Raw genomic sequence first — 26,877 nt, forward strand, 5'->3', positions numbered from 1 at the left:
GAATAGAGTTTATATTGTTCATTCGATCCATTGTGAACAACCAGGGCGTGGTTGAGGCAGCCAACGTCTCAGACGGTGTCAGTGTGTGGTGTGGTCGATGGTGAGCAACCATTTACTATTTATTGAATGTTTAATTTTATGAGGACATTTTCGCACGGACGGTTGAGAAGAAACACCGAACACCGTGACGCTTTGGCTGTTCTTCTCCTCACCACCATTACCACCTTTCGTCTCTCGAGCAGCTGTCTCGCAGCCATCACGGCCAAGTTGACTTATATAAACAGACCTTTGACAGCCGCTATCCAACCAAAGTCCTCAATCACATACACAGCTGGACCTCACGACAATGCGACTTTCATAACCTTCAACGAACTACATCACATTTGTTACTTCTGATCGGCATTGCGCCTGTCACTTGACGTTGTTGGCTCACCATGTCTCGCACATCCGATGCAGGGCCCTCTACCTTGCCCGCACCGCCAACTAAGGAGGTAGAGCTCTCCGTAGAGCCGGTGCACATCTATACCGACCCTGATTCGTACCCTTCCAATACTGCCGGTGCATCACACAGCATCCTCGATGCGTTCGAACGCGAACGCAAGCTCCAAGACGTCACAGCCGATGGCACCAATGTCTTTGTCACTCGCAAGCCTGCATCCGTGCAGCTCGGCGAAGATGTTCGAAGGCTGTGGGCGGAGCGAGGTGATTTCTCACGATTTCGCAGTTCGCAGTTGATCCGAAACAAGAGGGATCGTGAACAGGAGTCCGCCGTGAGCAGCAGTAGTGACGATGACGAAGACGACGAAGGGAAGGAAGCAGAAGAGGGCAAAGGAAAGAAAAAGGGTGATAGCGACGAAGATGCGACGGCGGCAGGGTTGCTGAGGAGGACGGGGGAGAAGGTGGGCGGAACAATAGCAGAGAGCGAGTTCGTCGAGATGCGCAACACAGTACTGGGCAACCTGGATGTAGCGCACTTCAACTCGATCCATGCACACCAGCTTCTGGGCATGTTGATCAAGCAGCATCGCTCCGCAACCAGCAGCGGCCCTACCAACACGACTGCGGCGGCGGGCAGAAAGGGATCGCCCGCCCCCAGCGTCGGCGGCCAATCCGCGCGCTCCGGCTCCACCACCACCGCCCCCCCACCCGCCAAAGCCCCCCTAGGCATCTTCACCCACCTCAACACAGCCCGCGAAGAAGAGTTCGTCCTCGACCCACTCGCCATCTCCCTCTCGCGGACCTCGCTCAACTCGAGCACCGCCGTCCGACGCAATCTCTCCCACCGGGACGACAATCCGGATGCCGACGACCTCGAAGACGACGACGACGACGAGTATGCAGCGGACCCGAGCAGCGCGGCGTATGGCCTCAAGCAGGCGAGGCGTGAGATCGAGGCGGCGCCCGGGTTCCGCGAGGCCAAGCTGCGCGAGTTCAAGGTGGTGCTCGAGACGAAGCGCAAGGCGATTGCGAACGCTGCCGAGCTGTTGAGCAGTGCGGCGGGCGAGTTACGCGCCAGCCAGGCTCCGAATAGGGAGAGATGGCGTCCGCTGATTGGGTTGCATGGACGCGGGTGGGGGTTGACGCCGGGGAGACCGTTATTGGATGTTGAGCGGTTCGGGGTGTCTGCGGTCGAGGAGGAGGAGGAGCAGCTGGAGGAAGGCGATGCTGACAAGGCGCATCGAGATGATCCTGACGAAGAAGGCGATACAGGCAAAGCAAGCAAGACTGAAAGTGGCAAGAAACGTGAAGGGCCGAAGAAGACAGCAGCCGGTGCTGCAGGGTTGCAAGGCTTCGGCACACCCATCATCACCTCGGACGGCAAAGTCAAGGACGAAGGTGCCCGAGATGCCTGGATCGGATTCGGTCTGCCTGAAGCGCCGATCGAACTGCGACGTCGTACTTTGGCCTACTGGGCCGATTCACCGTCCTCTTCGGCGCCAGGGACGGCGGAAGAGCTCAAGCAGAAACTCGTCTTTCCGGACCGCATGCATCGTCGACTACGCGTACGATTCGTACTCTGGCCACCCACCGGCGGTTCTGAACCGCAGCAGAAAGAGAGAGAGAGGCTTGAATGGTCGAGTGACCCTTCTTCGTCTTCATCGTCGACCGCGGCTGAACAGAAAGACAGTGCCGGTAGTGGTGGTGGCGGGGGAGCAGTGGTAGCAGGTGCAGTATTGGATCAAGAGCTGCAACAGGCTTCGCGCGAAGCTACGGACGAACTCGTTTTCGGAGACGTCGTCGCGCAAGCCAGAAAACTCCCTCCGAGTTTCGGAGTTCGGTTGACCGCCACTTCGGTACGCATCGTCCTCACGAAACGGCTCGATCTTGTGGTCGAGCTCGTCCCCACATCTTCAGCATCGGCATCCGCTACCGACGAAGACGGCGTGCAGGCCGACAAGCAGGAAGCGAGATACGCGCCACACGCCGCGCTGTTGCTTGCGTTCCTCCGCATGGGACCGCTGCGCAAGTACCAAGCGTTTGTAGCCGCGACCGAGACAGCGAGGCGCAGCGATGCGGGCGCGCGCGCAGCGGCGATCAAGGCGGTCGCTCTGGCGGTGCCGAAAAAGTCCACCGCTGCCGCAACGGCGTCCAGCAAGGCCGACGCTTCGTCTGGGTCTGGTAGCGGGGCTGCAAAAGGCGGGATCGCAGCAGGCGGGAAAGCGAGCAGTGCGGCGCTGAGCAAACTCGACAGCGTCGGACCTATCCTTGTGGGCTTGCACTACTGGTCGTTCGTCTACCGGCTCGGCGCGCGGCTCGCCGCTCTGCAGCAACGCGCACGAGACCAGAACCTCACCATCACGGTCCAGCTTGTACCGCTCACCAACACCACCACCTCCACTGCTGCTACAGCTAGCACCGCCCTGGCAAAGCTCAACAGCCTCGCCGCGGTGCTGAGCAGCGTGGTCGACGCCACGCCGTGCCCCCCTGTTTCTGCTTCTGGCGGCGAAAGCGGGGCCGCGGCTGCGCAGGGCCATGCACGAGTGTTCCTCCAACAGAACGGGTCGCGCAAACTGGTGTGCACGCTGACGTTTGCCCAGCCGAGCCTGCTCAGCGTCCAGTTCGCCGAGCCCGCCCTGCACGACGGTAGGGCACAGCGCGTCCGGCTGACGACGAAGCCGCTCGCCGTCGATCTCGACACACTCGACAGGCTGCTTGTGCAGCAGCTCCGGCTGTAGGGTCACTGCTGAGCTCAAGTTACTGGAGCATGGCATTCGGGTTTCACTTGCTTTAGCGCGCACTGCAGACGACACGACGAATTGTGTACAAATGTCGATGAATGACAAACAAGTGATGATGATGCTTTGTGAGGATGCGATGAGCTCAACGCTGTTCAAAACCGCTTCATATTCTGACGCTTTTGGTACTGCAGACCCAGCATGACCAAGGCACCCACCGCGGCCAAGATCAGCGCCCACTTGATCAACCAGAAAAGCACGCCGAACAGGCCGAGCACAAACCCGGCAAACCCACCCCTGCCGCTGCCCCTCGTCGACGGCTCGGAGACATCGCTCGAGTACCCCTTGGTATTTCCGCCAAACGACCAGCCCTTCTTCTTGCTGTTTTTCACGCCGTACTTTTCGGGGAAGAGCTTTTTCTTCATCTCATGCATCTGCTGCGGCGTCTTGTTGCGGTAGACGATGTTGGACGTGGTGACAGACACAATGTCGTGGTTGTCCGAGACGTCACCAGTGAGTGCCGAGAAGCCGAGGTACGGGTTGAGCGGCAGAGTGACGTTATCCAGCTTGAAGCACGACTCCCAGTGGTCCCACTCGGTATGGTGGATCTGCAGCTCGGTGTAGACATCCTTTACATGGATGAGTTTGCCCTTGGTGGCGATCTTGGCGTTGCGGTAGTCGATCGAGCAGCCCGCGACTTCCTGGCGCGCGCCGTCCTTGTCGTTCTCGTACGCCTCGACACCGTTGCCATTCATGAGCGAGATGCGTGGGAACGAATACGGATGGCGGCTGTTTGGGTAAGTGTCGAAGAACAGACCGAGGCCGGTAAAGTAGTTGATCGAGCCGAACACGGGGCCTGGTTTGGCGCGGTCCTGGGTGAGCCACAGCGCCATGCCATCGCCGGCGACGTGCGAGGCGTGGCCTTCGATCTTGAACTCGAACACGATCTCAAAGTTGTCTGCGGTCAGGGGCAGGCGCGACCACAACCAACCCGTCTGCGAGGGCCGGTCTTGCGTCAAGCGGATGTGGCGGTTCGTGTCGACGATGGCGTCGGCGCCGAAGTCCCAGAACTTGTTCTGCAGATTCGAGTCGACGTAGGGCGCGTAAATGCTGTGCGAGCGGAGGGGCACGATGGCGTCCGAGTCCATTTCGCGCATCTGGATGTTTTTGGACGAGGCAGCAGCCGGCGACGCGAGCAGCAGCAGCGAGAGGCAGATGGTCAGTAGGCGAGTGACGCTGCCGAGGGGGAACGTAGCATTGCGACTGTTGCGTGATGATGCTGCCGATGCTGGTGGTGGTGGCGATGGTGAAAGTGATGATACTTTCCGTGATGTGACCGCCGCCGACGCCATCATGATGGATGTGCGGTGTTGTTGCTGCTCGTCGTCGTAGCCGCGATGTATGTGTGAATGTGGGGGTGGGGTGGGCCAGCCAGTGACCAAGACGAGCTTCTAAGCAAAGCAAATGATAGACAAGAGCCAGCTTGTGGCTTGCTTGCTTGCTGTACAGAGGCAAGGATGCGCTAGATGATGGAATTGGGACGAGGACGAGGAGGTCGGTGCGTCGTGAGGTTGGACTGGCGAGAAGATTCAACTTCGCTGGCGCACTGACTGAACTGACTGGCTCACTGGCCAAGACATGCACACTTCCACGTCTTTCTCTCGTTCGACCGAGCCAGACGACTCTGTCCAAATTTGTGCCATCTTCAAAATGTTAGATTGACTCCCTGCTCAAAGGTGTTAGGCCGTACGTTGAACCCCGTTTTGGCGTGTGAGGTGGCCATGACTGTGCGATTACGACACTGAGCATTCGCCTGAAAAAGGAGGGAAAAAGGAGAAGCAACGCAACGGGCCGATCGTCGAGTGTCTTCGCAAGTGTCTCTCCCGGTTTGCGGCTTGTAGCGGCTTGCAGTATGTTCGCCAAGGGAAGGCAGTCAGTGCTTCTCACCCACTGATTCACTGGCTGTCTGACTGGTGCTTCACGACCAAGTCCCGAGCTGCAACAGCTCTATTTCAGCGTGGGTACGAGCGGGTATCCAATCGTGCCAACTTAGATCAGTCAATCCAAACCAAGGACAGCCTAATGAGAAGCGTTCCCCCGTGAGTGTGTGACTGTAAAGGCAAGTGTGAGTGTGAGTTTAGACGCAAACGAATAGACAAGCGAGGGCTGCTTTTTGAGATGCTTCTTTCTCTTTTGCTGCCTCTCAACCTTCCACCTTGCTGCTGTCGAGCGTCCCTTCTTCATCTTGCGACCACGCATACAGCCGTCAGTGCTCGTAGTAATAGCAGCATTATCATCTCAGCACTTCGCCGTTCCTCTACGCCTCTACTACTTCTTCCGGCGACGACGCTTCCCACCTCATCTTGTGCTTAGCGAGGAGCAGCCAGCCCTCTTTTTCGGCATCTCTCCGTCGAACAGCATCGCCTTGCAACGGCGCTTCCGACTCTTGTTGCTCAGCAGAGTGATTTGGGCATCGATTCACCCTCCCCCGTCACCCACACTGCCTGTCGTCACGCCGGCTCCTGCACATCCTCCACCCGCAACAACAGCCTTCTCAGGCTCGATCCTGACCACATCACGGCCCACAGGCCCTCCAGCCGTCTTCGACGCTCGTCCTGCTGCACCATTCTGCACACGCAGGACTTGATCGCTCCCATCCTCTCCAATTATCGGGCCAGCCATCACGACTCTCTACTTTCACCATCATGACCACTCAAATTCCACCGTACGACATCCCCGAGCCCACTCCTTTGTCCAAGGAAGAGGTCGGGCAAAAGTACGCCCGCTTTGAGTCCCTTCGTTCCCAGCTTGCACCCAACTTTCGCGGCCAGCTTGCCGTCCGAGGCGAAACCGCTTTTGCCAAGAGCATCACCATCTTCAACGATGCTGCTCCCCTCGGCGGCTGGATGGTCGCATTGCCTGTCGATGTGCTTGACGTCTCCACCGTCGTCAAATTCTGCGCCGCACACAACCTGTCACCTTCCATCAAGTCGGGTGGGTTTGCCACGGCTGGGTGGGCCATTCAAGGCGAGGTCGTGATAGACACCTCGTTGATGGACCACGTCAAGCTCCTTGTACCCAAGCATTCGCCTTCTAGCAACGCCTCTTCTGCTGCTCTGCATGGCCCCGACTCTTCTCCCGTGACCGTGCCTGCTGTCGGTCCGGCTACCTCGTACAATCCTACCGGATTGTGCGCCACTGCTTCCGATGGTTCAGTCTCTTCGACTTCTCAGCCCATCCCCAACCCGCCGCTGCCTCCTTCAGCATCTGCTGCCATCGCTCCGACTACGGCCCGAGCCAGTCCAGACTCGACCACATTCCAAATCGAGTCCGTCAGTGCATCAGATCAGCTCATCAGACAGCCGAACTGCGATCCTGCAGACACGCCTATCCAGGACCAGGTCATCAAGAACCACATGTCCAAGAGTGAATCCTCTGAAGACATTGATCCGCAGGATGCTGTCAAGAATGCACTCAAGCGCAAGGCCCGCGGATCGGATCAGGCTTTTGCGGTTCGAGCTCTTGCCTCAGCCGACGGTCTTACTGCTTCAGCATCAAGGCGCAGGATCGACTCGGTCCAGGCTCGAGGCGAAGTCGACAGCAAATCGCAATACATGCGGCACGGTCGAAGTCACGAGAGTGGAGCAGATGCCGACAGCGAAAGCTCGTATGCAAGTTCTACCCATCGCGGCCAGCAAGGTCGAAGAGCTGCCAACGAGAACAGCAGAGCAGATCGACATCAATCTTTGAGTGGCGATCTTCATGACTCCACTCGCAGCGTCGCCGCTTCCAGAAGTGACTTCCTCAATGCTTCTGAGCCTCGTGACGTTGCGCCCATGTATCCTACCTCTGGCTCTGCTTCCTCGTCCACCAAGGGCACCACGTTCAACCCTGCCAAGGCCTGGGTTGACCGCCAGCTCGATCTGTCCGGCAACGGTTCCGACTCTCCCGGCGGTGGAAGCAATTCCGGCTCCAATGGCGGCGGCAGTTCCTCTCAGCTCGCTTCAAGTTTCACCTCTGCTCTGAAAGAGTCTTCGGGCAAATCCTCCAGTGCCGGCGGCGAGCTCGCAGATGCCAAGGCGACCGACGGCGATGCGATCGGAGGCATCACCACGGATGATGTAGGCGATGAGAATGTGCCTTTCAAGCGTCCGTCCAACTTCTTGCTGCCTAGACGTGCCAATCCTTCCTCGCAGAGAAGCAACGTCTCGCGCTCCGGCTCTCACTCCGGATCAGGTTCAGATTCCTCGCGTCCTGGTCGCGATCTGGCCGACAGTCATACGCCCGATGATTGGGATGCAAATGCGAGTGCAGAGCACCTGCGATGGCGTCGGCATCATCACCCGCCTTCCGGCACATCTGGAGAAAAGATCAAGCTTCCCGAAGGCGGACTTGTATGGCGCAGCGATGGTGCAGATGCTGGTATCTCAAGTGTCTCTGCCGTTCCCGGCTCGCTGCCGTGGGACGCCGAAGCATTTGCAGCCAACCCTGAAGCTGCTTCTGCACGATCCGGCTTGAGCAGTGGACACTCATCGTCGGCAGAAGGCTCTTCGAACGAGCTTGATACCAGTCGCGCCGGCAGATCAGGCTATTTTGGTGCCTCGACGCTCAGCGATCTGCAGGATGCGTGGCCAGCTGGCACGTGGGCAGTCAACCAGGACGGGGGCAACGACCCAAGCTCGACTCTGCCGCGCTTCATTCCTTCGCCCTTGCACAAATACGGCTCGCCATCTCCTGCTCCTCAGGTACCCGATCCCGACGTCCCGTACAACTTTGACTCGCGGCCCGAGAGCAACCACAGCACGGCTGCAGCCATCTTGCCACCCGGCTTGTACGAGAATCGTTATGCGCTGGCGTCTTTTGGTCCAGGCGTGGGTATTCGCGGCTTGGATGCTTTCACCGACCGAGCGGGACGCGAGGGCCAATTCTATGCTACGACGGAGGAAGCGAATAAAGGCAAGGAGCGGCGGTTCGATGGATCGGATGTATTCCCGCCGCTGGTTGTCAATGGCGTGCCTTACCACGTGCCCGTATCGGCTTATCCTGTTGGCTCTACAGCGATGACCACAGGCGGATTCGGCTATCTTACACGAGCATATGGCCTCTCGCTCGACAATATTGTCGAGGTGGAGATGGTGCTGGCCGACGGCACGATTGTGACACTCAACGAAGAGTCCAAGTCCAAGTCGCAACAGGAGCAGGATCTGTGGTGGGCGGTCAGAGGAGCAGCGCCGTGCTTTGGCATTGTGACGAGACTCACTGCCAAAGCGTATCCCGTGCCGTCCGTGTACTCGGGCAACCTGATCTACCCACTCAACCCTGCGACGGCCAGCTCGCTTATCCGCCATTGGCGCGACTGTCTCAAAGCGGGGCTTCCACGCAACTTTTACACCAACCTCATCCTCACCGCCGGGCCCAGCAAGACGTCGCACGTGATCGTGATCCAGGTGTGTTATCTGGGCGCCAAGTCCGACGGCGAAGCGCTGGTTCAGGCCATCAGCAGCTGGACGGGCGAGCGGCTGTTGCTCAAGGATGTCGAAGAGCGCAGTTTCCTCTCGCAGCAGGACGGAGTGGCCAAAGTCTTGAAAGGAGGCACAGGGCGTAGATGGATGGTGCGCGGCGATCTCATCTCGACGTTGACGGACGACGTGATTGCCAAGAGCGTGCGCAACTTTCAAGGTCTTGGCAGCCGCGCCGTGTGGCTGTTCGAGCTGATGGGTGGTGCGGTGGAAGACAGTCCGGAGGACGAGACGTGCATCTGCCCCGAGGCGCGTGCGGCCAAGTTTACCGTGGGGTCGTTGCAGCAGTGGAGCGGGCAGTCGGAAGACCGAACGTGCATCGAGAGCGTCGAGCGCTGGCTCAACGAGGTCGTGGACAAAGTGAGCATCGGCGGGCCTTATCCGTGCTTCTTGGGCAGATCGGAACGCATGGACCGCGTCATCGGGGCTTATGGACTGACCAACTTCAAGCGGCTATTGGAGATCAAGCAGAGGGTGGATCCGGGGACCATGTTTAGGCATACATTCGGGAACGGGTTTGTGGTTGAGGATCCAGAGAAGATGTTGAAGGAGCTCGAGGAGAAGCAGACGACAAGGAGGAGAGTACAGCAGGAGCAGGCGCAGCAGGCGGCTCAGTTGAATGGGCAGAGTGCTTCGTCGCAAGAGTCGTGAGCCAGCGGTGGGGAGGGCTGTATTTGTATTCGGACATCACCTGATCACATATGTCGATACCGGGGTTTTTTATCAGATTGTCTTCGAGAGTCCAACAGCTGCCACAGCGAGAGCGACCACCAGAGTGTGCTGCTGTATGAGTTGTTGCGCACTGAGAAGGTCTGGCTGCCGTGGCTTGGCGCGTGATTTTAGCCTAATATCGCGGAAGTCGGAATTTGGAAGACCGACGCCGAATCGGTTCGGGCTGATGGCCAACCCCCGCGTCTTTTTTCCCAGCTTCTGGCTTTCTTTCTCTCTACCACCACCACCACCATCATCACCATCACCACCATCGTCGTCCTCCTCACTCGACCTCACCTCACGCACAATCGACGCCATTGGGAGGATTGACTGCGAAAGTCGACGTTGGACAGTAGTTACGAGGAATCCCGCGACAAGGAGCAAGCCCAAGCTTGCAAGACCCGATTCTGCCTGCTGCCTACGGTATACCCGCTCCGCACGACATCCAAGTCAGCGTGGACGAGGTTTCAGACGCGTCCCAGGGTGCAAGAGAAGCGGTCGCATAACATATAAGGTGCTTGACGGGGCTTGGTGGAAACTATACACTCCCGATCTTGCAGCGGCTGTCACACTTTCGGCTGCTCGCATATCGCCAAGGCCAGCTGCCGATTTGGGTACGAAGCATCCACAGCTGCCATCTTGTTACCTTCGCCTAGCCTCCATCGACTTTAATCGACTGCGCGTAGAACACACGGACGAATGCTCCGTTAGTTGCTTCCGCAGTTCCATCTTTGGGTGCCAATTATTCGTCTTCTAACCGCGGATCCTCTTGGCAAAATCCATCACATTCACATGGACCTATTCCCCACGACAGAGCTATACAACAGCTCATCTACATAGACCGTACTATGAAGGTGAGTTTCCAAACCACTGTTGTTAGACCTCGATGCTGCAATCCCCATACTGACTTTCTCGATCGATTGTTTCGCAAACAGTACCTATTACAAGCGATCGAGGCCAAGCGCGCATCGGTCAAGCTAGGCGATGCCGAGCTGCGCAAATTGCTCACAGAAGTCTGCAAAGGCCGAGACGAGCGGGAAGAGTTCCTCGAATCCATTGACCGTATCATCACCGAGCTCAAAAACTACACCGAGCACTCGACAGCCTTTCTGTCCAAAGTCAGCAAGCGCGATGCTCCCGACTACTATGACGTGATCAAACACCCTATGGATCTGGGCACCATGCAGAAGAAGGTCAAGTCCGGACAGTACAAGAACAAGAAGCAGTTCGCACACGATCTCAACTTGATCTGGGACAACTGTCTCCTGTACAACTCGGATCCGTCGCACCCGCTCCGACGTAACGTGCAGTTTATGCGCAGAAAGGCCGACCATCTGTTGGAGTTTATCAGCGACAAGAGTGATGTCAAGGACGCGCTCGTGCAGTGGGGGACCAATGTTCCCGTGACTGCGACGACAGGAAAGGACGGTGTTGAGACTCCCACGGCGACGGCGGTACTAGTCGGAAAGGAAGACGCGCTGCCCAAACGGAGCAGGAGGAGATGGGATCAAGCCAAGTTTGAAGATCAGGAAGCGTTTGTCCGCACACCGCAGAGTATGATGGATTTCAGCCGCATCGACGCGGGCTTGCATTTGCTCGAGACGAATAGTGCAGCCGTAGCGGGGCCGAGTTCGAGGCCGATGCTGATGGCGCCCGTCGAAGCGATGGATCGGATCAGGAATGATGCAGAGGAAGAAGAAGATCCGCTCAGCACAGTGCTTGGGTCGATGTTTGCACCGCTTCTGGGAGAGAAGAGAAAGGAGAAGGAGACGCCCGAACCGCAACTTTCTCTACAGTCTCAACCGCAGTCTCGAACACAGTCCCAGTCCGGATCGACCCCCGCGCCAGCAAGCAACACTGCTGAACCGAGCACCAGCATCTCAGCCATCGACGCATCCGCGGAATGGTTCACTGTGACTGCTTCGCAGCAGCTCATGTCCAGCGCTTTGCCAGCCTTGCCTTCGTCTGCGCTGCTTCCTTCGTCGTCGCCGACATTGGAGAGCCGAGGCAAGAAGAGGAAGAAAGCGTTCCATCTGGTGCCGGCAACGAGGCGGAAGGGTCTACAGGGCAAGATCGCACGCAATATTCGCACGCTGCACAAGGTGCAGGCGACGCACAACAAGTTTCTGTCGTTGGCGCACTTTGTCGAGAACGAAGCGCCCATCCCGGCATACTTGACGTCCATGTCTTCTGACGAGGAGTCGGACTATCCCTCTGATCCCGAGGACCACTCTCAACAGCCAAACGGTGTCGGAGCAGCTCCCACGTTGCGCAACCCCCTGGCGCACATTTCGGCGGAATCGGCACGCGAGCACGCCGAATACAACGTGGGCATGATGCTCGCCCACCAAGGATTCGAAGGTGGACATCGTGGCGCGGTCGACGTGATCACGGACGCACTCGGCGAGTTCATTGGCAACATGGGTCGCATGCTCCGCATCTACTCGGACCGCTACGCCTCATCGCTTTCATCGGAAGAGATGATTCTGCACACTCTGCAGGAGTGCGGCGGGTCGGACGTGCGATCGCTCGAGAACTACATCCGCAACGACGTCGAGCGGTACGGCAGCAAGATGTCCGACCTCCTGCGTAAACTGCGCAGCAGCTACCGGGAACAGTTCAACCAGTCGACCGAGCGCGGGGTCATCGAGGACGAAGCGCTCTTTGCCGATAACGGCGAGGCGTTGGTGGCGGGTGGCTTCGCGGAAGATCTGGGAGATGACTACTTTGGATTCCGCGAGCTGGGCTTGGATCGCGAACTGGGCATGAGCGGGCTGACGGTCCCGACGCGGCTGTTCTACGGCAGGGCGAGGAATGCCGGTAATGCTCTAGCGGCGCGAGGAGGCGCGGTGAAGGAGAATGTGCTCCCCTACCCGCCGCCCCCTGAACCCGTACCACTGGTGGCCGCGGCGATCGGCGCGCAGATCGGACTGATGCAAAGTTTCTACAGCGACAAGATGCGCGAACATCGACAGCGCCTCAAACACGCTCAGGAGCAGTCCGCGAAAGAGGAACAGGAGGCGGAAGAGCCCGTCGAGAAGCCCGACCCAGTGTTGTTGGCGAACACGCTGCCGGACCAGGAACAGGAGAAACAGCGGTACAAAGTGCCGCCGACGGGCAAGATGCCGAGGCGGTCGATGTGGAGCCTGGCGTTGGAGCGGCGGCAGGCGGTGGAACGGGAGGCGGCGGCGGAGGGTGCTGGTGGAGGAGTAGGAGGGATAGGGGCGGAAAAGGGATCAACGCAGCCGCAGCAGGCTGGGAAGGAGTCAGGGAAGTTCGGCAAGAAGGGCGCGGCTGCTGCTGCCGTTGTTGCTGCGTAGAGAGTGATGAAAGATTTCAGATTGATTCGCGGGCATCTACTACAGGCGAGCGGGGACTTTGGAACATCGTGTTCGAGAGCACCTGAGACCCAGATTGAGAATCAACTTTCTCCTCCAGTGGACAACCCCACCATCGTGTTAACTATGACCAGTGTGTTCACAGTCTATGAGACCACTTGAACCAACTGCGCTCAATCCGAAGCAGGAAGCTTCTGCAAGGCCCCGCCGTCCACCCTCATGGTCGCGCCGTTGGCAAACACACTGCTGCGACTGGCCAAATACACCACCGCAGCCGCATGCTCCTCGGGCCTGCCACACCTGCCCACGGGGATATCAGCACCGTTTGTATGGCTGAGCTTGCCATGGCCGGTCAGATGATCTCGTCCCTCGGTGCTGGTGAGGTCGCTCGGGTACAGTCCTGGTTCGATGATGTTTGTGCGTAGGCCGTGGTCGCAGAAGAGGGTGGAGAGCATCTGGCCCAGGTGCGAGACGGCGGTCTTGGACAGGTTGTACACCGGGTTGAGGATGGGCAGCTTGCTCCATGCGGCGTTGGACGAGATGAGGATGGTCTGGCTCGGGTACGAGGGGGAGGAGGCGGATTTGAGCAGCGGGAGAAAGGCGAGTGCGGTGAGGTAGGTGCCTGTGACGTTGGTGTCGAGGATGGCGGTGATCTCGGGCTCGCTGAACGACCAGAGCTCGTCGACCATCTGGGTGAACTCGGCGTCCTTGTCCTTCGGAGTCTCAGATGAAGGTGACTGACCATACGCGCGCAGGAAACGGCCACCGATCCCCGCATTGCACACCAGCAGCTGTATACCGCTCTTGGAGCGCGTGGCGAGGTCCGAGGCGATGACTTCCCGCGCGGCGGCGAGCGACGCCTTAGACGTAATGTCCGCCTGCACCGCTACGAGGTCTCCGTTCGAGCGCGCAGCGGGGTCCGGCAGGAGACTGTGGAATTGCGATACGACGGCATCGAGCGCAGCACGGCGGCGGCCGAGGATGTACACCAGGGCTCCGTTGGCGGCGAGCGCGTGTGCGGCATACAGACCCAGCCCGGACGAGCCGCCAGTGACGACGCAGGTGAGGCCGGAGACGTCGAACAGGTTGGGGATCTGGAAGTGCGAGAGCGGGTTGTTGGCGGCGGAGGCGGCGGAACTGCCAGGATTGGTCTGGGTTGCTGCGGCGACCATTGTGCGAGGTTATTGTGAACGAGGGAAGGGGATGATGGATGTGGGAGGAAGGGATGGAAGAAGTGAAACGAGAAGAAACAAACACGTGGGCAGGAAATATGATTGCCGGCAGCTGACATTTTCACGGCGTTGGAGTGAGTGCTTCAAACCTCACTGTTCAAGGAGATGGCTTCGAGCGGTCGTGGTCTTGGGGATTCCTCGACGAGGTGAAGCTTTGCTGCAGCTACAGATCTGGTCGCTTCTTGCTGAGTTGTACTACGTGCAATCAGGCAACACATTGTTCCTTGACGTGCGACTCGTTGTCCAATGCTGCCGACACATACAGTGCAGTATCGCTTGACAAATTCGTCACTTGTTTCTCGATCCGCACTTGTCGTCTCTCTGCTCAAACGGCAACATCACAGGCAAAGAACAAGAGGAAATGTCCTCCGGCATCAGTAGACACAAAGGGATATCATATTGCGTTGAGAGTCACAACAGAAGCTACAAGCGTGCTAGGTGTATTTTGTGGGCTCAGTGCACTGGCTTGTACACGCTGGAAGCGAGCTGGATCTCCTGGCTGGTGATGACAAGCAGCTTGCCTGGGCTAGCTGCCTTGCCGCTCACGGCAGCCTTTGCGGTCTGAGCCAGTGCGCTCAGTTTGCCGTCTGCCTTGAAAACGCGGATCTCCTCAGGGTGCACATCCAGGAGCACGACTCGCGGGTCATTGTGGTCGCCTGTGTGCTTGCCATCCTTCTTGTCGTCAAACCAGGCCGAGAGGGCGCTGGACCAGTGCTTCTTGATCTTGCTCGAGTCCTTGTTGAGCACAGCCTTGCCCGAGATCGAGACCCAGTCGGTGGTCTTGGGGTCAAAGTAGGCGACGTTCACCTGCGGGTCGGTCTCGACGTCGTCCGTCTTGCCCGAGTCGGTGTTCATGTAGAACGAGAAGACGAGCCCCTCGGTGGTGGCGGGTGCCATGGCGCGAGAGGCAAGCTTGCCATCGGGCGAGCGCGAGGTGAGCATGCCCGTGCCGATGTGCTTGGTGATCTCGAGCAAAGTGTCGACCTTCTGCTGTGGTGTCAGCTCGGAGCCCTTGTGGTGGGCGCCCTGGGCAGTGGGGTCGTTAGCTTGGGAGTTGGTCGACATGATGATATGGGTAGAGGGTATGAAACGACGGAGGAGGGAGATTGTCTATGGTGCGATGTTAGTGGTTCTGACGCACACAGAGCGGCCTATATGTATCTCATCGGTTCTTGGTGGAAGCGGAGGCTGCCGTCCTTCCAATGCTTTTGACAGTCAAGTGACATCTAAACTTAGCAGGATCACATCATCCTCAACTGTTGCGGTTGCGTTGCGGTTGCGTTTGCAGAGTTTCGCCTACTCGAGGAGGAACGCCTCAGGCGGGACGCGATGTGATCTCATAGCAACCAACACTGGCACCCGACAGAACCAGAGGGTGAGGGCAAGACACAGAGGCGAGTCGAGTCTCGTGATGCCTGGTCGGCCAGCAAACGATGATTCAGAAGCAGAGCAGAGCAGAGCAGAGCGAAAGGCAGAGCGAGAGCCCGAAAGTGCAGAAGGCACGCTTTTGTCATACACAACGTCACAATCGAGTGGAAAAGGACCGAGCGCAATGTGGAGGCGCAAACCATTAATCGAGATGCTAGCTAAATCTTACTCCCGATCTAGATCCGCCGCTTTAACACTCTCGAAACGCAAAATAACGAATTCATGAGCGCCGCCGACCTAAGCGATGGCTCCTCCATTTTTTTGGGACAGCACCATGTGTTTACAGTGCTCGAAAATGCTGTGGCCGTCGGTCGGCAGCAGCAAGCGAGCTTCTCCAGAAGCAGTTGGCAATCCAGCTGACGTCGAAAAACTTCCTTAGCCCGGGACGATCAGCTGCTCTGGCCGTTTTATGCCGGTCGGGGCTATTCTTGCATTAACCCGTGCTCCCGGTGCTTTGGTGTAGGCTAAGCGTAGTTTTTTGTTGACAGCACAGGGACCAAGCTGGCTCCGTAGCGAAGGCCATCGCCTACCCCATCGACCCTGAGAGCGAGAAAGCGGCTTCGGCGAAACCCTGGATGTGCGAGGTCGGCGTTGGATGCATTTCATTCTTGGCACTGCCTTTGGGCGGTCTCTGGCTGATAGGGCAGTGGAGATGCGACAGCCGAGTCAAAAGGCTGATGGGGTGTTGATGCTGAACGAGTGGGCAGCGTACCACCGCTCCGCCAAGACCACGCGCTTTTGCAAAGAAATTGAATGCCCCTCGGTCCAGGACCGAGTGCAGCAAGCAGCAGCCGCGACGAAACGATTGATTGGCAGCAGCGCCGGCAGCGGCTTCAAAATAGTCCTCTCATTCTTGCTCCTGCTTGTCTGCTATTTTTTCTCGACAAGGCTTCGCGTCGCGTCCACAGTCACCAGGCAACGGTCAAATATTGGACACCAAGAAAGACGCTGCTTGGCGCCGCACCGGCGAAGAAATTGCACAGAAAAGAAAGCTCGCAGATGGCGCGACACAGTCTCCTAATTTCTCCAAGTATGTCTGTCACCCGCCAGCACGCCGCCGAGTCTCACCTCTCCTCGCCTCACGTTCTCTTGGAGCGAGCTACACCTCGGCACTTTTCCAGTCATTTAAGAGAAAGGGGGTAAAAGGGATCGCCGCGTTTGCGCTACCGTGACTCGCTTGTCGTTGAGATTCACACCAACACCAAACACAGATTTTGCTGGACAGCGATCGTTCGTTCGACCTCGCTTTGCCCGTTGATCGATCGATGCGCAAAAGAGAAAGAGGGAGAGAGTGCGACAATGTGCTTCGAGAAGATCCATGGGAAATACAGGAGATTCACGCTAGCAGGAGCCCACTTAGTTGCAGCGTGGTGCATTCGTTGGTGTGCGTGTGTTTCAGTTATTTTTTTCGAGGTTTCGCCTCCTGTTTGTGGGCGGCAGTGTGCAGTGACGAGTCTAAGGAGCCAATCCCGCCACGCTGAGTGAGGTTGCGCTCGCCATCCTTGCTGCCGCTTGGCTTTGTCTCTATTCAACCTGACCGTCTCCCACCATCCTATCATTTCATTTTCGACTCGACTCGACTCGGACCTTCTTTTCGACGTCTCCTTTACAAACCACGCAGCGTGCCGGCCACAGCAGCATTGTCATCGTTGCGGCGCTCCTGCCATTTATTCTCTCTCGACGACCACAACGAACCGTGTCCATCCGCATCCGCACACCAACGTCTTCCATCCAGCATCCGAGTGATCACAAGGAACCACGAGAGACCATCCTGGCAGATCGGTACACAGCTTCAAGCACAGTCGAGTACATCTCTCACGACCCCTTATCACGAGCAAGTGCACTCACGCTATCTAGCCGCTGCGACGCACATCCGGGACAGACGCTGCATCGCTTCGAGGCATCAGCACAGCTATCAGCAGCACAGCGACGTTGGTCCCACTAGCTTGTTCCGTGGCTGGTCACATCTCATCCCTTCGGCGTGTCCGTCATGATGCCCATGCAAGCACCGCCTCAACTACCACATCAGCATTTCAACTCTAACCCAATGTCGGGCCCTCCCAGCTTCAACGGCAGACAAGCTTCAGCCGCCAGCAGATACCCCTCTTCCAACGGCGCTCCTGCGATGGGGTTCTATCCTCCCAACGGCAGCGGCGTTGGTGCTGGCGCTCCTCACGACTCGTACTCTGCATCTCCAAAACCCGCATTCTCGTTGCCACTGGATACTCCAGCAATTCAGCTGCAGGATGCTCCACTCGCCAGTCCCAGCTCGGCCTCTTACAGCCACAACCAAGATACTTCCTTTGCTTCTTCCTCCACTTCCTCTCAACCATCCGGCTCCAGATTCCGCCGCGCGAGACCCGACACCGAAGAGATCAAGCGCGTCGGTCGGTCACACTATATCGAGCTGCTTGGCTTCCTGCGAAGCCACCTCGCCAAAGTCGAGCAGACGGCACCACGCTCCAACGCACGTGAGAAACTAACCCGCCTCAGCAAGCAGCAGTTTACCGAACTCTCTACCGACGTCTACGACGAGCTCATGAGGCGCCAAAACAACGCCAAGAACGGCAACAGCCAACCTTTTCTCGCCGTCCGTGACGAGTTTCATCCCAAGCGCAACCAGGCCCGACAGAAGCTAGCAACCTTGCCCAAGAATCGTTTCAAGGACCTCGCCTCGGATGTCTTCTTCGAGCTCGAGCGAAGATTCCCAGAACTCAAGCAAGAGTTCCGCCAAGAGGCCATTGCACGCGAAAAGGAGCGCGAGCAACAGATGCGTCGCGAGGCAGAAGCAGCACTCCAACGCAAGGATTCCATGGGCCAACCACAGCCATCCACCTCCGACCGTATCGTTCCCGCAAAGAGCACGCTCGTCGAAGAAGACATTGCCGTACCCTACTCGGCCAACGGTTCCAAACTTGGCGGCAACCGCAGCAACGACAATGATGGCTTTTCAGAGCGCGTCTCATCTCCCCTCCGCGACTCGACCGGATCCAACGGCGTCAACGGCATTGCGGATAACCGCAGCACCATGTACAGCCAGGCCAGCAGCATTGGCACTGGCTTCTTCAACGGCTACACAGGCAGCGTTGCAAGCCCCAACTTGGGTCGTGGTAGCGCCTTTGAACTGTCGGATGTCTCGTCCACCGCCATGGAAAAGATGCGCTCCGACTACGAGCTTCGCATCGCCAAGCTTCAGCAGCAGGTCAGCTCGCTCGAATCCCAAATTTCAGATGCAGGTCCTCGCGCGCGCAAGGCCGATGAGCTTGCTGGTCGCAACGAGGAGCTCGACCGACAGCTCACGCAATTACGAGCCGAGCTCGACGAAGCAAAACGAAAGCATCAGGGCGACCGTGAGCATCATCGCACTGAGCTCGACTCGGTCAAGAAGGAATTGCTCGAAAAGGAACAAGTGGGCGGCCACGCCGATTTTGAGGCGCTGCAAAAGGAGCACGCGCAACAGGTCGAGGTGGTCAGCGAGCTCAAACAAGAAGTGAGCAATCTGTTGGAGGAGCTGCGTGAACTTTCGGCGCGGAACGACGAGATGCAGGCCGACAGAGACAACGACGTTGTGGTCATCAAGGATCTCAACGCGCAGATGGCCAATTACAAGCGTCTCTACGAGACTGCCAAGACGGAACTGCGCAACCTCAAAGCCACCTCGCAGCTGTACGTCCAGCCGCCCAAAGCAGACGACTTTTTCCCCGCGTCGGACAGAGGAGCTATCGCAGATGTCAACCTCACCGCCTTCCAGAGCTCGATCGATGAGCTTCTGGCAGCCGCGCGGTCTAAGACGCCCGGCAATGTTTTGCTCTCGATGAAGACGGTGGTGCTTGCGACGACACTCGTGACGGACGATGTGGCCAAGTACGAACAAATCCCAGCCAATCTTGCTGAACTCTCGAACGAGGACCAGGAGCAGTTGATGGCGCTCAAATCCAAGTGCTCCGCGACGCTCAACAACCTGATGACCGCATGCCGCAACCACGCCTCATCGCACGGTTTGTCGCCGGTGAGCTTGCTTGACGCGGCTGCAAGTCACGTGTCGGCGACGATTGTGGACCTGGTCAAGCTGCTCAAGGTGCGCAAGGCGAGTAAGACCGAGACGGACGAGTTCCAAGCCAAGTTTGGAGAAGACACGATGGCAGCGCGTCTCAAGCCACTGCACATCAACGCGCAGGCGGCGAATCGGGATGCGAGCGCTACTCTGTCGCCCAACACGGCCAACTCGTACAGCTTTGCCAGTCTCAATCCAAGCTCAGCGGCTGGCGACGATCGTTTTTCGCCTCGCATCCGGAACAGCCCGACGATGGGCCGCTACTCGCCCATCGGGTACAAGGCCGAGACGATCCGCAAGGATTCGGGTGGAGACAACCAGTGGCGCAGCCGGGCAACGTCGATCTCATCGGTGGGCAGCGCCAACGCGAGCACGCCGAACATGTCCAACGTGCCCGAGATGCCCAACTTGTACGGAGCTAGGCGTTTCGTGAGCGACTCATCGCCATCGCCACTGGCAGGCGCGAGAACGACGACGACGAGCGAGGCCAATGGAGCTCTACCGCGCAGTGGAGCCGTGTCGCCATCTCCGCTGTCGAACGACAGCCAAGTGCAGAGGTCCGAGACGTACGATAGTTTGCAGACGGTAACGTCGGCGAGTGGCAGTGGGTTCGGAAGCCAGAATGGCGAGGAGAACTGGTCGGAGCTGCGCAACTACATTGAGGTGCAGACGGAAGCGATCGTGCACTCGATCCAGGCGCTGCTCTCTGCAATCCGCGAAGGTGCGCAGGGTGTACAGCTAAGCGAGAATCTGACGCAGATCACGACGATTGTGTCGTCGATCGTGGCCATCTCCAAGGGCAACTTGCCTGCCAAGAGCAAGGCCGAGGGCGGGAAGATCTTGGACGAGTTGACGGACAACTGCGAAAAGCTGAGCGAGATGCAAAGCCACGAGACGTTTGACAAGAGCACCAAGTCGACCATGGCGAGCGCCTCGTACGGTGTGGCGAAAGGGTTGAAGGCGCTCAATGCGTTGTTCAACGATGCAGATCTGTCGCAATAGTACGCGGCATGGCTGCGCAGCAAAAGTGTTGAGAGCCGTTGGAGATGCAACCATGTATGCGCGCACACACTTGCGCCGTCTAATGATACCCCTCAGTCATCTTCTTTGTTGCTGGACCCTGCTTGTAGATGAGATGGGCGCTGAGATAAAGCACTGACCCAGCTTTGTGAGATGAAACAGAAGACCGGATACGCGGGTAGGGGGAGAGTTTCACAAAGTCCGATCCGGCCAGTCCACCAGCCACCGGGATCCACAGATTGGCATTGCAGTCAGGAACAGAGCTCCAAACGTCAGTCAGTCAGTCCCAGTCAGTCAGTCTGTCAGTCCACGCCTATGCGAACAATGGGCAGCAAGCCAGGACCATGAACCGGCAATCGGGAAGACAATGTGTCGCCCGTCTTGACAGGAGCCGAGCTTTTTTTTTTATAGTAAAACTAAGAGAATTTCTTTTTCTTTTCTGAAGAGGTGACGTCGCGATGGGTCGGTCACAACCATCGGAGGCGATCCGAGCGCCACGAGAGATGGAAAATGTTATTGAAGTTTAAATACAGAGCCAGCGCGCTGCGCTCGATTACGTTGTGCGCCTGCGAAACAGAATTATACGGGAAAACCGCGCGAAGAAAGAAGGGGTAGAGCTGCGGGCAGCGATCTGCAGGGCCAATTAATGCGGTGTGTGCTCTTCTTCCCAGCTTTTCCCTCTCCTTTTTTCGCCCGGTGTAGTCGGATGGAGCAGAAGACTACCAAGACGAGCGGGAGAGGGTCGTGTCCCTAGTAGACGAGAAGCATGTTCCGGGCAAAGGCTTGTCGGATCCGGGTGATGACCTCGAGTTGACCGTGTCGGCTGGTAAGCAAACTCAATCAAGCGTCTCTGTGGGTTGCGGTGGTGACCATGACAGAATGCTTGCAGCAGGATTGTCGGAAAGGAAGCAACACCAGCAGCAGCTGGGCCAGACATCGGCTGCTTGAGTAACTGAGACTGTTCGCGTACGCTCTAAATGTGACTGACTGCACCATGCAGCTCGAGAAATCGCCAGAAATCCCTCCACCTTTTTTTTTTGGTGGTCTACTCTCGCCTCTGCTGCCATGCGCAGCCAGCCGCTTGCTCTGGTGTGTGTGACATCCGAATAGGCAGCCTGAAAGAGCACACGCTCTTGCTCTCTGTATGCTTGGCCTTTCTTCGCTCTTGACCATTCTTGTCTCTTGTCTCTCTGATACCTTTGATCTCTCGCAGAAGATCGTTCCGAGACTGCCACCATCACCACCATTGGCCCAGCAAGCATCAGCTCCTACGGCAAAAGGCATCTCTGATATTGAAAGACACAACTGTCGGATCTTCTTCCGACGCCGGGATACGCCTCGATTCAACACGACCGCAGACAACAGACAACAGCACCATCGACTGTTTCCGCGACAGCAGATCTCCTTGATATCCTACCAGCACCAAGATTGTCGCCGTTGCTGCCTTATTCGCTCAGCACAACGTACCGCAGCCGCTGCGAACCAGCACTCTCTGGGCTCTGGATCTCATCTTGGCAAAGCAAACACGTTTTGCTCCGACCTTGCAGCTCGGCCCTCGTCTTCGCACAATAGAACAGCTGCACAGCTTCAATCCGACCTCTGCTCGCCTCGTCTCCACGCGAACCTCTTCGAAACACCCGGCGCATGACCGGTACGCTCGACTTTTAGAAGGCAACATTTCACACAGTCCAACTACGCTCAATACTGTTCGCTTCCGCTCTGCATCATCGGAGTAAGACTGTTGCGTACTAGATAGCACTTGATATAACTGCACCTCGACCCACTTGCATGCAGTACACCCACCCGCCAATGACCTCCATAGCAAAAATGAATCCTCCACACAAAGACTTCATCCTCTTTGACGATCCAGCCCCGCCCATTTCTCGGGAAAAGGCGTTATCGCCGCCACCGTCGTCTAATCCACCACCCATCCCTGGTACTTTCTCCAAGCATCGCTCACCACGCCAATCGCCCTTTGACGATGTCGCATCTTCCTTGCCCGATACGCTCAACGATGCCGGCGGTCCGAGACGCAAGCGTCAAAGAAGCGAAGCCTATGCATCGTCATCCTCGTTCTCGCGTTCCAGCCGAGAGGGTTCGTCTGGTCAGGCCTCGAACGAGCGCATTAATCCGCCCGACCCGCCCAGCGGCAGCTTGGGAGCCCCCATGCATGACCTAAGTCTAGGCGAATCCATGCCGTCACGCAGCTACGATTCGAGCAGTGCAGCTGCCGCTCTAGGTTCCCCTAGCACTCCCGGAATGACCCGCGAGCAGCAGGAGCGCGTCAAAGCTCAGATCCGAGCAGAGCTCGCTGGCGTCGACACTCGCGCCTTCAAAGGTCCGCTCAGGGACATTCTCCAGAAGCACGACTATGCACACAGGCCCAACGACATGCAGACCTCACCGCTGACCGCCTCCTCGGATCCCATGCAAGCAGGCGTTGCGCCATCCTTCAGCCTCTTTCCCGATTACGAGCTCGGTGATCCGTCCCAGCGTCAGCCCACCCAGCCCGTCAAGAGAGAGTCGCAGGACCGTGCCAACGCTGACGCAAACATGTCCCCACTCCCGCAGCGCCCTGTTGAATTGCGCACACGCAGCAGTACTTTTGACGGCGGCTTCGGCGCAATGTCCTTTCCTCCCGCACGTCACTCACAAAATTACCTTCCGGATTGGGCTCGACAGTCTCAGTCCAGTCAAGGGTCTCGCGATGCAAACTCGCAACAACAGGAGCATCAACAGCAGCAGCAGCAGCACCACCACCAGCACCAGCACCAGCAACACCAGCAACACCAGCAACACCAGCAACACCAGCAACAACAACAGCAGAGACCACACATGCCCCCTCCCATCATGTCCCAGAGTCAACTCGCTCAGCGTGGTGGGCCCGTCTCCATGGCTTCGACCGAAAACGTTGGTGCCCCCGTCAATGGCTACAGCCCCGTTGCGCGAAGGCCGCTCAAGCGCGAATCGAGCGGTCTCACCGTCAGTCCGCAGGAGGCATTCTTGGATTACGACGATGTAGAAAACGCTCTTTCTCACTCTGGGCTCGGCAAAATGCCCAGCCTTTTCGCAACGGTGCCGCCAGGACTGTCGGACGCAAAGCCGGGTGCGCCACGCTACCCAGGCGCTCACAGCGGCACCAGCACGCCGCGCATGACGTCGCAGCAGCATGTGCCGCGCCCCAGGTCGACCACTGGCGAACCGAGCTACGCCGCGCGACCAATCGCCATGAGCCGCAACGATACCGCAAGACCGCATCACTACCACCAGAACCCGAAGCGGCCCGGTCCAACTGCCCAACAGCCTCCAAGCGGACGCTCGCCGAACCCTGGGCAGAGCGACGGGCGTGGATCCGCAAGTCAGGAGTCGGGCTCTCAGAGCAGCTTGTTCAGTCCAGTAGACAGCGGCGATACTATCTCGACGGACGACGACGAGGATGAGCGGCCGTACTATCCGCCCAACATGCGCCCTAGCATGATCCGAGGCGGGCCAAGCAGCTTGTACCTCAACTATCCTGGCAAAGCAGACGGGCGGGTCTCGGCGTCTCCTTCGGCGATGGCGGCTCGACCGCTGTTGGGCAAGGAGCGAACGTCGAGTGCCGGCAGCGGCGCCTGGTCGCACGTTCGCAACGAGCCGTGGGCATTCCGTCAGGCACACATGAACCAGCCCCGCTTTTCGGACGTTTCGGCATCAAGCAGTGACTCGGAGGACGACCGCAGCGGACGTAGGGCAGCATATTTGCAAAGACACGAGGCAGAATATCATTCGCATCATGCAGCACATCCTCCCTCGTCGTCACACGCGCATCCACACTACCACCATCAACACGGGCATGGGCATCTTCACGGGCACGGCGCTCATGCTGGTCATTTACAATCTCCGCACTCGCGCTACACGCAACTTGACCCACGCGCGGGATTGCACCGGCCAAGCTTGGGTCACCATCAGTCGTCGTCGGAGGATGTAGACGATACCGACGGTCGGTATGGCCGTCCTTCGTATCTTTCCACCAGGATTGACGATAGGGCGCCGCGAAGAAACGTGCCGGGTGCGCTCGGAGCCTATGGATACATTCCTGGCAGTCAAGAGTCCGGGCTGAGCGTTGATGCTGCAATTCCGCCTGCGACTGCTGGCAGTCAGGACGAAGGTAGCATCAGTCCGTCCATCCGATCTTCGGCACAGACGAGCGATCGAAGGGGCAAGGGGGAGTCTGCCGCGTCTGATATCGGCGCTCCCCCGCCGCTGTTGACAACCCGACCGCCAAGCTCTGGCAGTGGGCTGCTTCGGTCTGAAGCGGCGGGTCCAGCTCATATGCTGCCGATCAAGGATGACAGGGTGGAGGCGAGTGGGGAAGAGGAAGGGTCGGAGACTGGGACGAACAGTGCTAGCATGGGAGGCAACGAGTCGGATTACGAGGATTCACCTGAACATGCTGTGGGCAGTACCAAGAAGGCCAAGCCCAAGACGACCAAGCCGCGCATTTCTGTTGGCGGTGGTGGGCCGAACAGCAGTGCTGCTGCAGCAGCACCAGCAGCGACGGCAGGGAGCGCGGCTAACGGTGGCTCCACCAACAGCAACACTCACAGCAACAGCACGGCTACAACCAAAGCGAGCACACTCACAGCAGCCGACGGCACAACCAAGTGCGACTACGTCTCGCCCATCACGGGCGTTGCGTGTCAGACCGCCTTCCATCGCCCCTACGACTTGGCACGCCATCGCGAGACGATCCACGCCAGAGAGGAAGCCGGCTTCATGCGCGAGGGCAAGCTCAAGCTGGAAGACTGTGTCGTGCTGGGCAAAGAGGTGGATCCGAAGAAGAGCACCGCGGTGGTCGAGTGGAAGTGCAAGACGTGCGGTGCCAACTTCAGTAGGAAGGATGCCATGCTGAGGCATGAGCGGTTGAGGCACAATGCTGCCAAGTGATGGAGGAGTAGGTGGGTTTTTTTGTATTTCTAGTGGTTGTGAGTTTGGGCAGGACGGAAAGGATGGGTGGGTATACTCAGTTGTCGTCCAACGAGATTGCTTGCGTGTGTGGAGTGTCTGAACACGGGATGAGGAGCGAGTTGTGGTGAGGCTGAAAGAGCCGCAAGTAAGTGCGGAGACAGGAAAAAGCGTTGAACCAAGTTATATACGCAATTCAAACTCGGCAAAGCATGAATCGGCCTCCTTAGCTCAGCGGTAGAGCACTTCACTAGTAATGAAGAGGTCAGTCGTTCGAGTCGGCTAGGAGGCAGCTTTCTTTTTTTTTTCCCCTTTCCCATAGCAGATTGGTTAAATCCTGGCATGGCAGCTTTTACGTTACATTGGATGGTCGCATTGCATCCAAGAGGCAACTTATTGGAGGACTGTGGTGGGTCGTGTTGCACAGGAGTATTGAGAGAAGTGGTGGGAAGAGAAGATGCTAAGTTATCGTACAGATTCACACGACGGATTTCCGGGACTTTGATCTAAGAGAGGTGCTGCAACCGAGCGCTGCAAACCTTCCTGCTCAATGATCGCCACGAGACGAGGCATACTTATCCCTGAACTCGTGCAGTCCAGCAACGCCCGCCTCGTACCCGCCAGCACCGGCACCGGCAGCCTGGAGGTCGTATTTGAGCATATCCTGGTCGGTCGCCTTGACCTCCTCGCCCACCCCTAGCCTGACGCCACTGTCGGCCACAGCGCCTCTCAACGTCTTCTCTGCGGACTCGACGACACCTAGGTTGCGCTCCAGTTGCTGCCTCGCCGTAATGTACGCCACACCCGTACCGGCGAGGAGGCCCGAGAGGTACGAGGCGTTCTTGGTGAGATTGAGCGCTTTCCGCGAGATGAACGCCGACAGCACACCGCCGCCGAGGCCGAGGATGATTCCGCGCACCTGGGCAGAGCGGTTCGCGGCGCCCACCTCCGCGACGGGCAGTGGCGGGTGCTCGGCTGGATCCAGCTTGCCTGCGTTGCGCCCTAGCAACACGCGGGAGTGCGACGGGGCAGAAGAGGAAGGCGAGACGTCTCCCCCGTGGTTCGGCGTTGGCGCGGTGGACATTGTGGGCGACACGTGTGTGCGTGAGCCTTGGTAGAAAGACGATGAGTGGGGAGCGTCGAAGGATTGGAGCCGGTTGTTGATGGGGAGAAGAGTGAAGAGGCAGGGCTGTTCGTGCATGTCATGGCTGCTGAGCAAGAAGAGGACGACCAAGGTTCACCTCCACACGGGCTGGCTCGTCGCCCGACTTCCGCATAATATTTCTGGACACACGAAAAACAACCACATAAATTCAGGACGCAAAACGAGAAACATAATCACACCAACAGCCTTGCACATGCCTCAAAAGGATTCACTCTTTCTTGCACATCGGTGACAGCCACTATAGCATTGAAAGTTGCCACGAAGGTTTTCCAGGGGGTATAACGCACGAA

General features: G+C 58.0%; 9 protein-coding genes across 9 annotated transcripts; 5 read left to right on the forward strand and 4 right to left on the reverse strand.

Moving 5' to 3' along the window:
- Positions 1-434: 434 nt before the first annotated feature.
- EX895_002415 (uncharacterized protein) lies at positions 435-3,176 on the forward strand (the record flags this gene model as incomplete). The annotated part of the gene is made up of 1 exon (XM_029883014.1): positions 435-3,176. The coding sequence occupies one exon, from the start codon at positions 435-437 to the stop codon at positions 3,174-3,176; it is 2,742 nt and encodes a 913-aa protein (XP_029740769.1).
- Positions 3,177-3,331: 155 nt separating this feature from the next.
- EX895_002416 (uncharacterized protein) lies at positions 3,332-4,531 on the reverse strand (the record flags this gene model as incomplete). The annotated part of the gene is made up of 1 exon (XM_029883015.1): positions 3,332-4,531. The coding sequence occupies one exon, from the start codon at positions 4,529-4,531 to the stop codon at positions 3,332-3,334; it is 1,200 nt and encodes a 399-aa protein (XP_029740770.1).
- Positions 4,532-5,881: 1,350 nt separating this feature from the next.
- Positions 5,882-9,346, forward strand: EX895_002417 (uncharacterized protein; the record flags this gene model as incomplete). Its single annotated transcript, XM_029883016.1, has 1 exon — positions 5,882-9,346. One exon carries the CDS (start codon positions 5,882-5,884, stop codon positions 9,344-9,346), a length of 3,465 nt encoding a protein of 1,154 aa, XP_029740771.1.
- Positions 9,347-10,254: 908 nt separating this feature from the next.
- On the forward strand, positions 10,255-12,726 carry EX895_002418 (uncharacterized protein; the record flags this gene model as incomplete). Its single annotated transcript, XM_029883017.1, has 2 exons — positions 10,255-10,260; positions 10,342-12,726. 2 exons carry the CDS (start codon positions 10,255-10,257, stop codon positions 12,724-12,726), a joined length of 2,391 nt encoding a protein of 796 aa, XP_029740772.1.
- Positions 12,727-12,917: 191 nt separating this feature from the next.
- On the reverse strand, positions 12,918-13,916 carry EX895_002419 (uncharacterized protein; the record flags this gene model as incomplete). Its single annotated transcript, XM_029883018.1, has 1 exon — positions 12,918-13,916. The coding sequence occupies one exon, from the start codon at positions 13,914-13,916 to the stop codon at positions 12,918-12,920; it is 999 nt and encodes a 332-aa protein (XP_029740773.1).
- Positions 13,917-14,429: 513 nt separating this feature from the next.
- On the reverse strand, positions 14,430-15,041 carry EX895_002420 (uncharacterized protein; the record flags this gene model as incomplete). Its single annotated transcript, XM_029883019.1, has 1 exon — positions 14,430-15,041. One exon carries the CDS (start codon positions 15,039-15,041, stop codon positions 14,430-14,432), a length of 612 nt encoding a protein of 203 aa, XP_029740774.1.
- Positions 15,042-17,451: 2,410 nt separating this feature from the next.
- EX895_002421 (uncharacterized protein) lies at positions 17,452-20,460 on the forward strand (the record flags this gene model as incomplete). Its single annotated transcript, XM_029883020.1, has 1 exon — positions 17,452-20,460. One exon carries the CDS (start codon positions 17,452-17,454, stop codon positions 20,458-20,460), a length of 3,009 nt encoding a protein of 1,002 aa, XP_029740775.1.
- A 1,845-nt stretch (positions 20,461-22,305) lies between these two features.
- On the forward strand, positions 22,306-25,404 carry EX895_002422 (uncharacterized protein; the record flags this gene model as incomplete). The annotated part of the gene is made up of 1 exon (XM_029883021.1): positions 22,306-25,404. One exon carries the CDS (start codon positions 22,306-22,308, stop codon positions 25,402-25,404), a length of 3,099 nt encoding a protein of 1,032 aa, XP_029740776.1.
- Positions 25,405-25,969: 565 nt separating this feature from the next.
- EX895_002423 (uncharacterized protein) lies at positions 25,970-26,506 on the reverse strand (the record flags this gene model as incomplete). The annotated part of the gene is made up of 1 exon (XM_029883022.1): positions 25,970-26,506. One exon carries the CDS (start codon positions 26,504-26,506, stop codon positions 25,970-25,972), a length of 537 nt encoding a protein of 178 aa, XP_029740777.1.
- Positions 26,507-26,877: the final 371 nt, after the last annotated feature.

The sequence above is a fragment of the Sporisorium graminicola genome, chromosome SGRAM_14, assembly GCF_005498985.1.
Source record: "Sporisorium graminicola strain CBS 10092 chromosome SGRAM_14, whole genome shotgun sequence".
NCBI classification, from domain to species: domain Eukaryota; kingdom Fungi; phylum Basidiomycota; class Ustilaginomycetes; order Ustilaginales; family Ustilaginaceae; genus Sporisorium; species Sporisorium graminicola.